Below are 13198 nucleotides of genomic sequence, written 5' to 3'. Positions count from 1 at the left end.
ACCGTGCACCAAGGATGCCCCGCAACCATTCCCGCGTTCGGGCAGCGCGAGAGAAGGCCTGTCAGTTAGGCTTTTGGCAGGCCGGCGGCGGCCACCCCCGCCTCGCGCCTGGCTCTGTGGCAGCCCCTTGCAGCCTCTGCCGCTTCTTCTCCGCCAGGTGAGGAGGCCTCTTGCGGCGGGAAGCTCTTTGAGGAGGAAGAGTCCTCGCTGCTGTCCCTGCCCACCTCCCACGAGGGCAGCTCCCCGCAGCCCAGTGCCTCGGACCTGCTGCTGCAGGAGCGCCAGCGTGCCCACGAGTGGCCGAAGGTAAGAAGATGGCCGCCGAGGGGAAGGCGTTGCGCTGGGGGGACGTCTCCTACAGCACACCGCTAGGCCTCCTGAGCAGGACTTGGAGGGTGTCCACGGGGTCCATATATTGGAAACGGCCTGAGCTAGGCTGGGTGTGGGGTGGAATAGGCCCTGAACAGGATTGGCAGATGTCTAGCGTGTCCATATTGGCAGTGAAAGGTGAGGATGCGGACGGAAGGGCCAGGATCCAGCGAAGTGTCCGAACCAGTTCATGTGATGTAGAGGGCAGAGTGAGGTTCAAAGCATGGGGAAGGAAATCGGAACCAGATCTTCTCGTTTCCTTGCAGTTTCTTCCAATGGGTAGAGCCGGGTGGTGGCGCACAGGCTAAATTTCTGCCTGGCTTTCCTCACAGACCCCCTGTGGGTTGAAGTTAGATGTGACGAAGCCCCCATTGAAAGCAATGGAATTGGGACTTCATTGTGATTAGCTTAAAGCCCCATTGATTTTTTGTAAACCGCCCAGAGAGCTTCGGCTATTGGGCAGTATAAAAATTCAATAAATAAATAAAAAAATTGGAGGGACGGGGGGGGGGGGGCAGAACCAAAGGCCACATCTGGCCCTCTTGGGATCCCAATGCAGCTCTGAAGGCTTACTCAGCTGGCCACACCCCCTTCCTCTTGACTCCTCCCCTTTCCCCCTGACCGCCAGTCATTTGGTTGTCTCCCTGCTCAGCACAGTTCCCCCCACCCTAGTAAGTGCTGATGGAAGCTGAATTCAGATCGATGGGGGCCTCACGGCTAGGGCTGGCTGACTTCCCCTGTTCCCTCTTGCTTCCGCCAGGACCGAGTCCTCATCAACCGCATCGACTTGGTGTGTCAGGCCGTGCTGTCCGGGAAATGGCCTTCAGTGCAGCAAGGACAGGGGGGGTCTTGCCTAGGCCAAGGAGAAGGCCTCTCCCGCTTGCACGGGGAGTACACCAGCTCTCCCATCCCCCACATCTGCCCCCACGGGCCGCAGGAGGAAGGCGCGACCTCTTTCACCCGCCTCCGGCACAGCGGCCAAGACAAGGAGTTCACCGTGCAGATCAAAGATGTGAGTGGAAGGCTGGAGCGGGGGGGCGGCGTCTGTGTTCCCCAACGCCGGGGTGGTTTCGCCCGTCCACGAGGCTTGCCTGTGATGATTTGCCATGCTAATACCGAATCCCCCTAGGCAGAGCAGACGGCTGTGCTCCGGGGTTTCATGAATTGATCTTACTACTTGCACTGAGGCACGTCCGTTGTATGCATTTTCTTTTTTTTTAAAAAAAATTCTAGTTCATTGCAGTTAGCTAAACAAATTAAAGCTAAGTAAAATAAGTAAAATGTTGAAAGAAGGTTTTATATACGTGTGTGCACGTATACACATCTAAGGTCCTCCTCCAGGTGCCTATTTATTTATTTATTTATTTATTTAGGATATTTATATACTGCTCCCCATTGAAAAATTTCGGAGCGGTGTACAAGGTAAAATGAAAATAAAAACAGAATAAAACAGTTAAAACAAAATTTAAAAAGAAGCAGAAAATCAGAAATCCAAGGCTGCATGTTAGAGAAAGGCTTCTTGGAATAAAGATGTTTTCAGGAGGCGCCGAAAGGAGTACAAGGTCGGAGCCTGCCTGACCTCCAGAAGCAGGGAGTTCCACAGGAGGGGGGCCACCACGCTGAAGGCTCAGAATGGCAACAAGGGAAGAGGGCCTTTTCAGTGGTGGCCCCGCAGTTATGGAATGATCTCCCCGACGAGGCTTGCCTGGTGCCTACATTGTTATCTTATCGGCGCCAGGTCAAGACTTTTCTCTTCTCCTAGGCATTTAACAGCATATGCTGAGTTTTTAAACTGACCCCAGAATAGTTGTTTTTAAATGGATATTGTCTGTTTTTGTTTGTATTTTATGCTTTTTATGGTTTTAAAGTTTGTATATTTCTTTTTAATGTTCACTGTTTTTAACTTTTGTAAACCGCCCAGAGAGCTTTGGCTGTGGGGCGGAATATAATAATAATAATAATAATAATAATAATAATAATAATAATAATAATAATAATAATACAGGCACACACTCTCCAGGATACTCTAACTACTATCATGGTCTCAGTCTTCGTTTACCATCTGAATACAGAAGGAAGAGTGATCCCATCTATGCGAATGGCTTTGTAGGGGTGAAGCAGCCACTCACGCATGGCCTCCTTTGAAATCCAGATTTTGCAAATAATGGCAAACTCAGGGTGTTCATGGTTGCTGTTATCACAATCGGTCCACTGTCACTGGTGAAGGCGAAAGCCAATGCATTTGATAGAAATGGAAGAATATAGATTTATTCCTATTTTGCCGATCGCTTCATTAAAAATACACGCGAGCAACGAGCACTCACATGTGGCATGAACAAACAAACCAGGAAGCCTCTTAATTAACCATAGTTTCTCCTCTCATCCGAACCAGGGAGCTGTTTACCAGCCTCCGAGCAAGCCAAGATATCCCCAGCCCGAATGAAGTTTATTAGGCAACCAATTATGGCTTATAGCCAGAAAGGAAATTTAAAGCCAAACAAATCAAACCTTTACCATTCATAGCTCATACACAAGAGTAAAGTCCTTAAACCTCGAAATCAGCCTCATCGGCCTGCCTAAATTGGACGGTTTCACAGCAAATTTGTCGGTATTGACATAACCATGCCAGACAGCAGATAACTTGGTTTTATCTGTGTCATTGCGAGTGCCTAGCCTTTGTTCAGGTATTTTTCCCTTGGGAGTTTCATATAACGTACAGCATAACATGCAATGTATGGGTAAGCCAGGATATTAAACCATGATTTGAACTTGGCTTAAATATCCTGGCTTGTTTTGAAGGCTGCAACTGCAGTTTCCTGGCTTGGACAAAACAATGGTTAATTAGAGGCTTCTCAGTTGCATCATGGCTCGCACAAAGGACGGGGGGTGCGAGGAGACTTGTTGTTCCTCTCTTGGCTCCACAAGGCCTCTGTTGCAGTGGGTGTCAGTTAGCCCTGGTGGGGAGGGTAGTCCAGTTGGAACCAGCTGTGAAATCTTCCCTTGCCACCGGTTTCCTTCCTGCTAAATGCCGATTCCACACTGCGTTACAGTTCCCCCACCCACCCACCTCTGCCATCACAGGCGTGGGATCCTTAATCTCTCCTTGCCTTTTCTAGGAAGAGGGAATCAAGCTGACCTTCCAGAAGCACAAACTGGTCCCGAACGGCGCCATGCGGGAACGCCCCACTCTCACCCAGAAGAAGAGCAGCAAGAAGATGGTGGAGGTAAAAGCCGTCCAGGGATGGTGGGGGAGAGAACAGGGGGGAGAATCTGTGTTAGCCCGAGCCGCAAGGGGTCAAGGGGGGGGGGGCGGCTCCCGTAGCATCCCCTTTTTCCTTTTTCTTTTTTTCTCACCCCAGCATCTTTTTCTGGGTTCCCAGCTGGAGCTGCAGTGCCTGGAGGCGCTGAGAGGCCCTGATATTGACCTGGAGGCCCGGATCCCCGTGGTGAACAAGACTGACGGGACGCTGCTGGTGGGCGACGCGGCGCCCCGACGGGCCGACCTTGAGGTGTGGTTGCAGGCCCACCCGGAGTACGCCGTGGACCCTCGCTTCCTGGCCGTAAGCTGTTTTTGAAAGTTTCACCCACTCGGCCAACATGGAAACATCCTTTTTCTCCACCCTCGGGTGCAAGGTCTCGAACCCGTGTCTGTTTCCTAGCCTGGCTGTGGGAGATCTGCTACCTTTATTTATTTATTTTTATTTATTTAAGGATTTTTATGCCGCCATTCAGCCAAAAAAGGCTCTCACGGCGGCTTACAAAAGTATTTCTTGGCAGTTCCTGCCCACAGGCTTACAATCTAAAAGACATGACACAAAAGGAAAGGGGATTGGGAGGGAGGAGGAGGAGGGGGGAAAGGAAAGCAAATTCAGGCACTACAATCTTAGTTGCAAAATTCAGCAGTTACAGTTGGTAGCAGGAGGGAGGGGGCTCTCAGCTGGAGCTGGACCCAGGCTCGGTGGAGAGGTGCCCGGCTGCTGCTTCCTCCCTCACTGGTGGCCTCTGCAGAGACAGTTGGTGGCAGGAGGGAGGGGGCTCTCAGCTGGAGCTGGACACAGGCACGGTGGAGAGGTGCCTGGCTGCTGCTTCCTCCCTCACTGGTGGCCTCTGCAGAGACAGTTGGTAGCAGGAGGGAGGGGGCTCTCAGCTGGAGCTGGACACAGGCACGGTGGAGAGGTGCCTGGCTGCTGCTTCCTCCCTCACTGGTGGCCTCTGCAGAGACAGTTGGTAGCAGGAGGGAGGGGGCTCTCAGCTGGAGCTGGACCCAGGCACGGTGGAGAGGTGCCTGGCTGCTGCTTCCTCCCTCACTGGTGGCCTTTGTATCCTGCCCTTCCTCTAAGAAGCTCAGAAGTGTGGGGTGGGGGGCGTACATGGTTCTGTCCTATACTCATCTCAAGCCTATTAAATAGGCCAGGCTGAGATATTTTGACTGTTGACTGATCTGAATATTTCCAGTCCTCATCCTTCTGGACGCTCAAACCATTTACGCCATCCTGGCACGCTCAGGACTCCAGAGTTCCTGACAGTGAGAGTACATCAGGCTGTGCGTGGCCCGCAAGGGTCCCTGGGCACCACTCCCCCAAAATGGTCCCCAGAGCTCTAGATGTTGCCCACGCCTGGAGTAGACAGTCCATCCCCCCCCCACACACACACACACATTATTCTTGTTTTCCAAAGGGGTTGGCAGCTCAAGATGGGCGGGGTAAGGAAGCCTTCCCCAACCTGGCACTTTCCAAGTTCGTTAGACTACAACTCCCGTCATCCCCAGTCCGCACGGCCCGCTGGGGCGGAGAGTGGAGTTGCAGCCCCACACATCTGAAGGCACGAGGTTGCGGAAGGCTGGTGGAGGGGGGTCATCTTAGGAGCTGCAGGGGGGTTATCTGATCTGGAATGTAGACGTTGTGTTAACGTGGTGGCGAGGGAGATCTAGAAAGCATTTAGAGCAGCCTTCCTGGCTGGGGCATTCTGGGAGATGCAGTCCAACACATCTGGAGCGCCCCAGGTTGAGGAAGGCTGATTTAGAGGGTGACTTTTTCTTTGGGAAAGTGGAAGCGACGGCCGTGAACGTCGCTGGAGCTCTTGGATTCACTCAGCACCGATTAACTCTTCTCTGTTTACCCTTCTCCCCCCGGCAGTACATGGAGGAACGCCGGAAGCACCGATGGCCCAGGTTTCCGAAGCCTGTTCCAATTGAACCCAGCTGCCTCGTGGGGCTGGAGCGGATGCAGGCAGCCGGCATCTCAGCTAACGGCAAGAAGGTGATCAAGCTGCACGCACACACACATCTTCGCCACACTTCCTGGGTTTGAAGTCCACAACGAAGTGGGCTAGTTCATTACGCTTTTCCTAGATTTGTAAATGCCCCCAAAGAATGTCTGTGTGTGGTTTTGTTAAGCTTTCCCGCCCCCCAACATAGGAAGGGAAACGTAACGGAGAGCCAGCGCGGTGTGGTGGCTAAAGTGTTGGACTGGTAGTTAGGAGATCCGTGGAATCCCACTGGGTGACTTTGGGCCAGTCACAGACGCTCAGCCCAACCTCCCTCACAGGGTTGTTGTTGTTGTGAGGATAAAACGGAGAGGAGGGTTATGTACGCCGCCTTATTTATTTATTTGTTGCATTTTTCTATCCCGCCTTCCCTCCAAGAGCCCAAGGCGGTATGCATAACCCAGCTCCCTTTCTTATCCTCACAATAACCGTGTGAGCTCAGTTAGGCTGAGAGCCAGTGGGCCGGTTTGCACGAAAACAAGCCACAGCGGGTGGATTGTTCAATCGTTAACCCACGTTATTCCCGACAGACAATTAGTGCTTGGCAACTTCCCATGAGCCTTAGTCCTCCCAGCATGTATCCCATGGGCCTTTGCGGCCCGGCCTTAGCAGTCTGCTCCATGAATGAATGCAAATACGCTTATGGGGGAGATTTGCGCATATTTAATTTGTTTTCACCTTTGGGGAGATTTGCACAAATCTAATGTTACTTTTTTAAAAAAACCTTTGTGGAAATTCGCTATAGCGCCGTAATTACTGCAAATCTGCACAAATCTCCGCCCCCCCCCTAAATTTGTTTTTGAAACAAATGTTAAATTTGAGCAAATCTCCCTGCAAGTGAAAAAATGGATGTTAAATCTGCGCAAATCTCCTGAAAGGTGGGGGAGAAATAACGCTAAATTTGCGTATATCTCTTTGAAGGTGAAAAAAAGAAAGTGCCACTATTTAGGGAGGCGACGAAATGGAGGGAGTACATTGACAAGTATTTCTTGGAGGGAGGACGGGGGCAAGAGGCAGCGTTAGCAAGATCACAAGGAGGCTTTTTTGTTGCTCTTGCCAACAAGCCATGTATAAAGTAGGGCTGTGCACGGACCCCTCAATCCGCCCTGCCTTGATCCGCCTAGGGTCCACTGCGGAGCTCTGGCTCCGAATCGGAGCTCCGCAGTGGCGGGGGGCGGGGCCAGGTAAGGCCCGCCTCCCACCTTACCTGCTTCCATCCTGGCCCGCCGCCAGCTTCACTAGAGCCCGTGGCTCAACCAGGAACTGTAGGCCCTGCTTGCGGCCTACATTTCCGGGTTGAGACGCGGGCTCTAGTGAAGCCGGCGATGGGCCGCGACGGACACAGGTAAGACCTCCCCTCCCCCTTGCCCCCTCACCTTGCTCTGCTGCCATTGCCGCACAGGCGGTGGCAGGGCCACGTAAACCCCCCCTCCCTCCTCCCCCTTACCTGCGGCCGTCCACGGCCGGTCTTCCTGTTTGAGTCCTCGGGCTCAGTTGAAGCAGCCGCGGGGCCACGAATGGATGCAGGTAAGACCCCCCTCCCCCTTGCCCCCTTACCTGGCTCTGCGGGTGGCGGCAGCGGCAGGACCAAGTAAACCCCCCTTACCTTTTTTGCGGAGCTCCGGATCGAGGCGAAGGATCCGCCTTCGCCTCGATCCGCGACGCTCCGCTGCTCCCCCGATCCTCTTCGCCTCCGCCTTAAAGGGAGGCGAAGCACCCCGATCTGCTTCTGCTTCTCCGGTCCGAGGAGAAGCGGAGCACAGCCCTAGTATAAACCGCTCTGCTGCGTTCCTACATCACGACGAGCCGCTCTGTAAACAAGCCATCCTGAACAACCTAACAGCAAGTGATGAGTTCTCTGGATGACTTCTATGTGGTGAACAAGCCACATTCGGGGAACTGCGCCAGGTTTAGAAGTCACGAGAGGCCACCCAGAAACACACAAGGGTGACAACCCACCGTTGGATTGTCCTGTCGTGCAAAGCGCGTCAATAACTGGCCCAGAGTCGCCCAGTTTGCCAAGTCCCAGTGCAAAAGTTTAACCCCTGCACCACGCTGGCTCTCCAGTGTTAAAATGCTATTCATATGTGCTAGTACTTTATGTAGTAGGGGTTAGGCCCTACACATAGCAAGTTTTGGCGACCGTTGGCAGAGGGCAGTAACAAAGGGGGGGGGGGGGGCGGGGGAAATACTGTCCTAAATTTCCTACCCGTCTCCCTGCTACTCCTGCTCTAAATGTCCTCTTCCCTTCCCTAGGGTTTTCTGCCAGATCCCACCATGAACCGTCTCCTTCCAGGACCAGTAGGGGCTGAAAACACCCAAAAGCGAGGCCGCCAAACCCCCATGGAGTTTTCCAACATGATGGCTCTGATGGGAGCCGGCCGGGTCCAACTAGGAGCCACTGGGCCCCTCTCCTTGCACCACGCACACTTCCAAGCCGGCCCCGCCCACGGCTCCTTGCAATACATGCCCTTTTCAACTGCGGCCGCCGCCACTGCGGCCGCCGCCGCCGCCGCGTCCTCCTCCGGCACTCTGCTCCATCCCGCCCTCGGCCACGCCGGCTACGCCGCGGCCCCCTTGCACCTGGGCCACGCCCAGCCCGTGGACGAGGACGAGGAGGAAGACGAGATGGACGACTTGTCTCAGGGCTACGCCAGCTCGGAGCGGGACTTCTCCTTGCTAGACGACGACCCCATGATGCCGGCCAACTCCGACTCCAGCGACGAAGGGGACGAGGAAGGGGACGACTGAGCCTTTGTCCCGGGAACGGACGGACGTGAACCAGCGCCAAGCTGGCTGGGACTAGCCACCCCCTTGATGTTGAGAAATTTGACAGGCCAGAGACTCCTTGCCCATTCAGGCACGGGCCGGTGGGTTGGGTTCCCCTCATTCCACGTGACTTGCAGGGGGGAGGGCAAAGCAGGGTCCTTCTCACCCCAGCAAAGGTTGGTTAGACAACAGCTCTCCTAGAAGGGTGCTCCGGTGTGGCGTTTTTAAAAACAGAAAAAGAAAATTGACTGTGGGTTTGGTCCGACCTCTCCTTCCGTCACTTGGTATCAATTGGGAACTATCCTTGCGTTTGCGGTCTTGATCTCCTCGAGGGGTCCGGCGCACGGGGGGGGGGGAGCAGAAACCACGGTAGGGGCTCCATCTTGCCAATACGATCTGGGGTATAAGTAGCATCTCCCCTCCCCTGTTTTTGTTTTTTTTTTGGCTCTCCCCACAGCCTACTCCACTTCTCCCCAGCCCTCTTTCCGCCCCAGGTTCATGTGCTGTAACATAAGTGCAAAAAAGGGGGTGGGGGGGGGCTCCTTTCCTCTCCCTCCGTCCCCCTGTCTCCGCGTGGGTGGGGTTTATATTTATAAATATGTAATATGTCTTGTGTAATATGGCTGAGGCTGTGGGAATAAATTGTCGGGGAGTCGAGTCACAGAGGGTGGGTTTTGGGGGGTGGCAGGGGGCTGTGGGGGAACAGAAGGTAGAGCTTCCTGTAGCTGGTTTCTCCTCTTCTTTTTTCTTTTGTTTTTTAATAAAAGGAACAAAAATGCACAAAAATTCCCCCCCACCCCAATCCTACTCCTTCATGCTGTTGTATCAATTGCATAAAAAACTTCCTAAGACTTGGGATGTACAACCTGTGTCTCGGGCGTGTCTCTCTTTTTGTGAAGATATTTGAGGTGGGAGAGGAGGAGAATGAAGACCCTGCATTTGGGTCAGGTCGCTTGAGCTTTAATGACTTCGGAAATTTCATCGTATTTATTCTTTTTGTAAGGAATTTGGTTTGTATACCGTCCAATTGGCAAATAATGCCTTCGGGGTGGTTTGCCATCCTAAAACCAGACAGCAACAAGAAAATGAGCAAAAATAAAAAGTAATACAAGTATCAAAATAATATACTATTCAGCATTATAGAGAGAGAGAGAGGAGCCAGCAGTAAAAATTAATAAAGCAGATTAAAGGTTAAATGCCTGCTTAAAGTGCAAGGTCTTAACCTGGCACTTAAATGTACATAATGAATATACTAGGGTGAATCTCCATGGGAAGATCATTCCATAGACGGGTGGACGGGAGGGATTTCAAAGAAGGCTCTTTCACAAAATGCCTATGACTTTAACAGCTCCTCTTCCTTTATACACCCATACCTGTACTTGACAGAAGGGAGTGGTAAAGCATATACTTTTTATGCAGAAAGTACCCAGGTTCAATCTCCAGTATCTCTAAAGGGTTGAAAAGAACCATCTGAAGCAGTAAAGAGACACTGTTGGTCAATGTAGGCAGTATTGGGCTACATTAGGTTTCTATGTTCATAAGATAGTAGACAGCCTTGCTCTCTTCCCTTGAAACAACCTAGTTGATTCAAACATCTAAGTAAGCGCACATAGGATTGATTGTGTTGCATAGTTGTCTTTTGCTCTGAATTTAAATCCTAATCCTGGATCAATGGAACCAACCTCTCTGCGATCCAACAGGTGAATCACAGCTGACGTGTATCTCCTCCCTCAAAAAAACCAATTTTAAAAAATGCTCTTCAGCTGTAAAAATTGCTTCTGAGTCAAGAAGGCAATGCTTGTTTGTAAAACAAGAAGGGGAAGCCATGGGGAATTGTAACCAACTCTAAAGCAGAACTTTGGCTGTCCCACCTGGGCATTGCCTTGTCTTAAAGCAGCCTTCCTCAACCTAGGGCGCTCCAGATGTGTTGGACTGCATCTCCCAGAATGCCCCAGCCAGCTGGCTGGGGCATTCTGGGAGTTGTAGTCCAACACATCTGGAGCGCCCCTGGTTGAGGAAGGCTGTTAAAAGATGATTTCTGGACAGTGTTTTGAGGGCAGGCCCGGCACTTTTAAAGAAGGAATGTCTTCCCATCCCTGGAATGAACCCATTCTAGGGTTCGTTAACTCCTTGAAGTGGCAGTCCAGTTTCAGCACAAAACACTTTGAGACAAAAGACATGTATAGGAAAAGCAGACTTCCTAGGAAGAAATTGAAGGTACAAGTTTGGTTCCTTGCAGAAGATCAGGCCTAATATCATGGTTGGGCCCCTGAAGAATGCCACACACACCACTTTTGCCCACTGACAAAAGTTCCCTGGACTTACTGCTACCCTTCTCAATTTTCTTGTCCACCAGCAACAGTGGTGGTAGTGAGTCGCAGTAGATGAGAACGTAAGTAAAGCCATGCTGAATCCGACTCCGGGTCCATCTCGTCCAGCATTCTATTCACAAAATGGCTGCCCATTGGAAATAAGTCTCCAGCAATTGATGTATGTAGGCATACTGCCTCTGATACTGAACGCCGCACAAAGCCTTCAAGACTAGTAGCCATTGATAGCCTTCGCCTCCAGGAATTTGTCTAATCGCCTTTTAAAGCCATCGCTACATCTTGTAGCAAATTCTGTAGTTTGACTCTGTGCTGTGTGAAGAAGTACTTCCTTTTATGTCCTGAATCTTTCACCAGTGAGCTCCATGGGATGACCTGGGTTCAAGTATTATGACGGAGAGAGATTTCCTTACCCACTTTCTCTACACCATGAATAATTTTGTCCACCTCTTACCATATCTTCCCTTGCCTCCCCCCCACCCGATGTAACTTTTCCATCTGGGGTGGTGGTTTTCCTATAGCTCCTTCATCATTTTAGGTGCCGTTTTCTGCATTTCCCCCCCCCCAAAAAAAACTCTACAGTATCCTTTTTAGGTATGGTGACCAGAACTGTACACAGTATTTCAAGTGTAGTTGCAACGTAAGATTTGTATACAAGATTTGTATATTGACAAGTTTTGAGTTTCTTTCCTAATTATACCCCAAATGGGATTTTTCACAGCAGCTGTACACTGGGTCAACATTTTTACCAAGTTGCCTCCACAACCTCGAGATCTCTTTCTTGGTCAGTTACTGCTAGCTCAGATTCCTGCCTTGAGCAGGGGGTTGGACTTGATGGCCTTAGAAGCCCCTTCCAACTCTACTATTCTTCTATTCTAGATTCCATCAAGGTGCATTTATATCAGAAATATATTTTTATCATACTGAGGAAGGGGACTGCTTAAGAATATCTTCCCAACAGCCACCCAAAACCTGGTGTTGCCACGATACAAGAGCAAACTTGCATAAATGTCGACAATTCTGGGCTGACTCCATATAAGAGAGCTTCCTACGTTCTTAGGTGGTTGAACAGAATGAGATGCACTCCAGCAGGCTCTCCGGGTTCAAATATCAATTGCTTTATTGTTATTTTTAAAAATTGATTTGTTTGCTAAGGAGCAGAACCGATCAGCTGTTGTTAGCCTTTGTCTAGGATAAGGGGCTAGTCTTCTTGCAATGAGACCTCAACGTGGCTGGGTTTTTCCTCCACACTGTCATGCTATGACAACACGGCGACCTTTTCCTCACGCAGCAGCATCCTCCTTTTAAGATTCCCGAGTTCTTTCATTCTTATGCTTCTCTTTTTCATTGTTTTTAGTCTGGGTGTAAGCATGAGGTTTTCTTCGGCTGGCTGTGGGCCACCATTGTTGGAGCTGTTCTCCTGAATTGGCGTCATGTGCTGTAGGATAACATACTGAACCCGCTAGCTGCAGGCAGACGCTCGAGGTCTTCCTGGGCCAAGCCGGCCTGGTTCAGACAACACGCTAAACCATGCTGCTTAACTAGGGTGACCATATGAAAAGGAGGACAGGGCTCCTGTATCTTTAACAGTTGTAGAGAAAAGGGATTTTCAGCAGGTGTCATTTGTATGCAAACAGCATCTGGTGAAATTCCCTCTTCATCGCAATAGTTAAAGCTGCAGGCGCCCTCCTCTCTTTCGTATCTGGTCAAGAGGACAGGACTCCTGCAGCTTTAACTGTTATGATGAAGACAAAATTTCACCAGGTGCTACGTGCATTCAAATGACACTGTCTGAAATTCCCTTTTCTATACAACTTTAAAGATACAGGAGCCCTGTCCTCCTTTTCATACGGTCACTCTAGCTTAACCACAAAACGGTTAAGGGAATTCCTTAACCATTTTGTGGTTAAGCAGCATGGTTTAGCCGCGTGTTGTCTGAATCAGGCCATTTTCTTGCAAGAGATTCTAGGAGGAAGCACCCAAGGGTAGAATTTAAGCAGCTTTGTCCAGATGTCTTTTTGCGCGCCATTAGCTGGAGGGGAGACAGCTTTGCCATAGCTTGCCTGTGAAGGCACTGATGATGTATCTTTCAAGTAATTTTCAATCCTTTATCTCCTTATGCCCTGGTGTGCTCAAAGCGACGCACCCCATCCTTTGTTTTGGTGTTTAAATACGTATTTACTCCTTAGCCATCATTGTATGGAACCTAAACTTATCTCCCACTTTGGCACCATATCCAAATGGTTTCTCTGATGCAATCACTCTGGGACTCAAAAATGCATAAAATCAAGGATTTTATTTATTCCCACCCCAGAGAATATGGAGACTCCGAAAAGAAAACCTCAATTTGCTACCCCCAGCCCACCCCAGGTGCAATACTGCAGTTCTAAATGGGGCACAATGTCAAGGAGGCGATGAGGCTACAGAGCACGCGCATGCGCTCCAGCGTCCAAACCGCCAACCAAAAG

General features: G+C 50.7%; 1 protein-coding gene and 1 non-coding gene across 11 annotated transcripts in view; both read left to right on the top strand.

Annotated features, from left to right (window-relative positions):
- The window catches only part of CHD8 (chromodomain helicase DNA binding protein 8), a 76101-nt gene extending 66829 nt beyond the window's left edge, over positions 1–9272 (top strand). For 7 of the 10 annotated variants that reach the window (XM_063137814.1, XM_063137813.1, XM_063137810.1 and 4 more), the window contains exons 34-39: positions 158–306; positions 1130–1381; positions 3486–3593; positions 3729–3929; positions 5505–5627; positions 7891–9272. In XM_063137814.1, coding sequence (XP_062993884.1) covers positions 158–306; positions 1130–1381; positions 3486–3593; positions 3729–3929; positions 5505–5627; positions 7891–8385 — 1328 coding nt within the window. In that variant the 3' untranslated portion in view covers positions 8386–9272. The remainder of the gene's footprint in view (positions 1–157; positions 307–1129; positions 1382–3485; positions 3594–3728; positions 3930–5504; positions 5628–7890) is intronic. The other 3 variants (XM_063137815.1, XM_063137811.1, XM_063137807.1) reach the window with 1 other exon arrangement.
- On the top strand, positions 1458–1560 carry LOC134407089 (small nucleolar RNA U6-53/MBII-28). Its single transcript, XR_010026013.1, has one exon. It is a non-coding gene; the product is annotated as a small nucleolar RNA U6-53/MBII-28 (small nucleolar RNA).
- Positions 9273–13198: the final 3926 nt, after the last annotated feature.

Source organism: Elgaria multicarinata, chromosome 11 (assembly GCF_023053635.1).
Source record: "Elgaria multicarinata webbii isolate HBS135686 ecotype San Diego chromosome 11, rElgMul1.1.pri, whole genome shotgun sequence".
NCBI lineage: Eukaryota > Metazoa > Chordata > Lepidosauria > Squamata > Anguidae > Elgaria > Elgaria multicarinata.
Note: the sequence above shows the minus strand (reverse complement) of the source record. Positions and strands in the feature narration are given on the sequence as shown.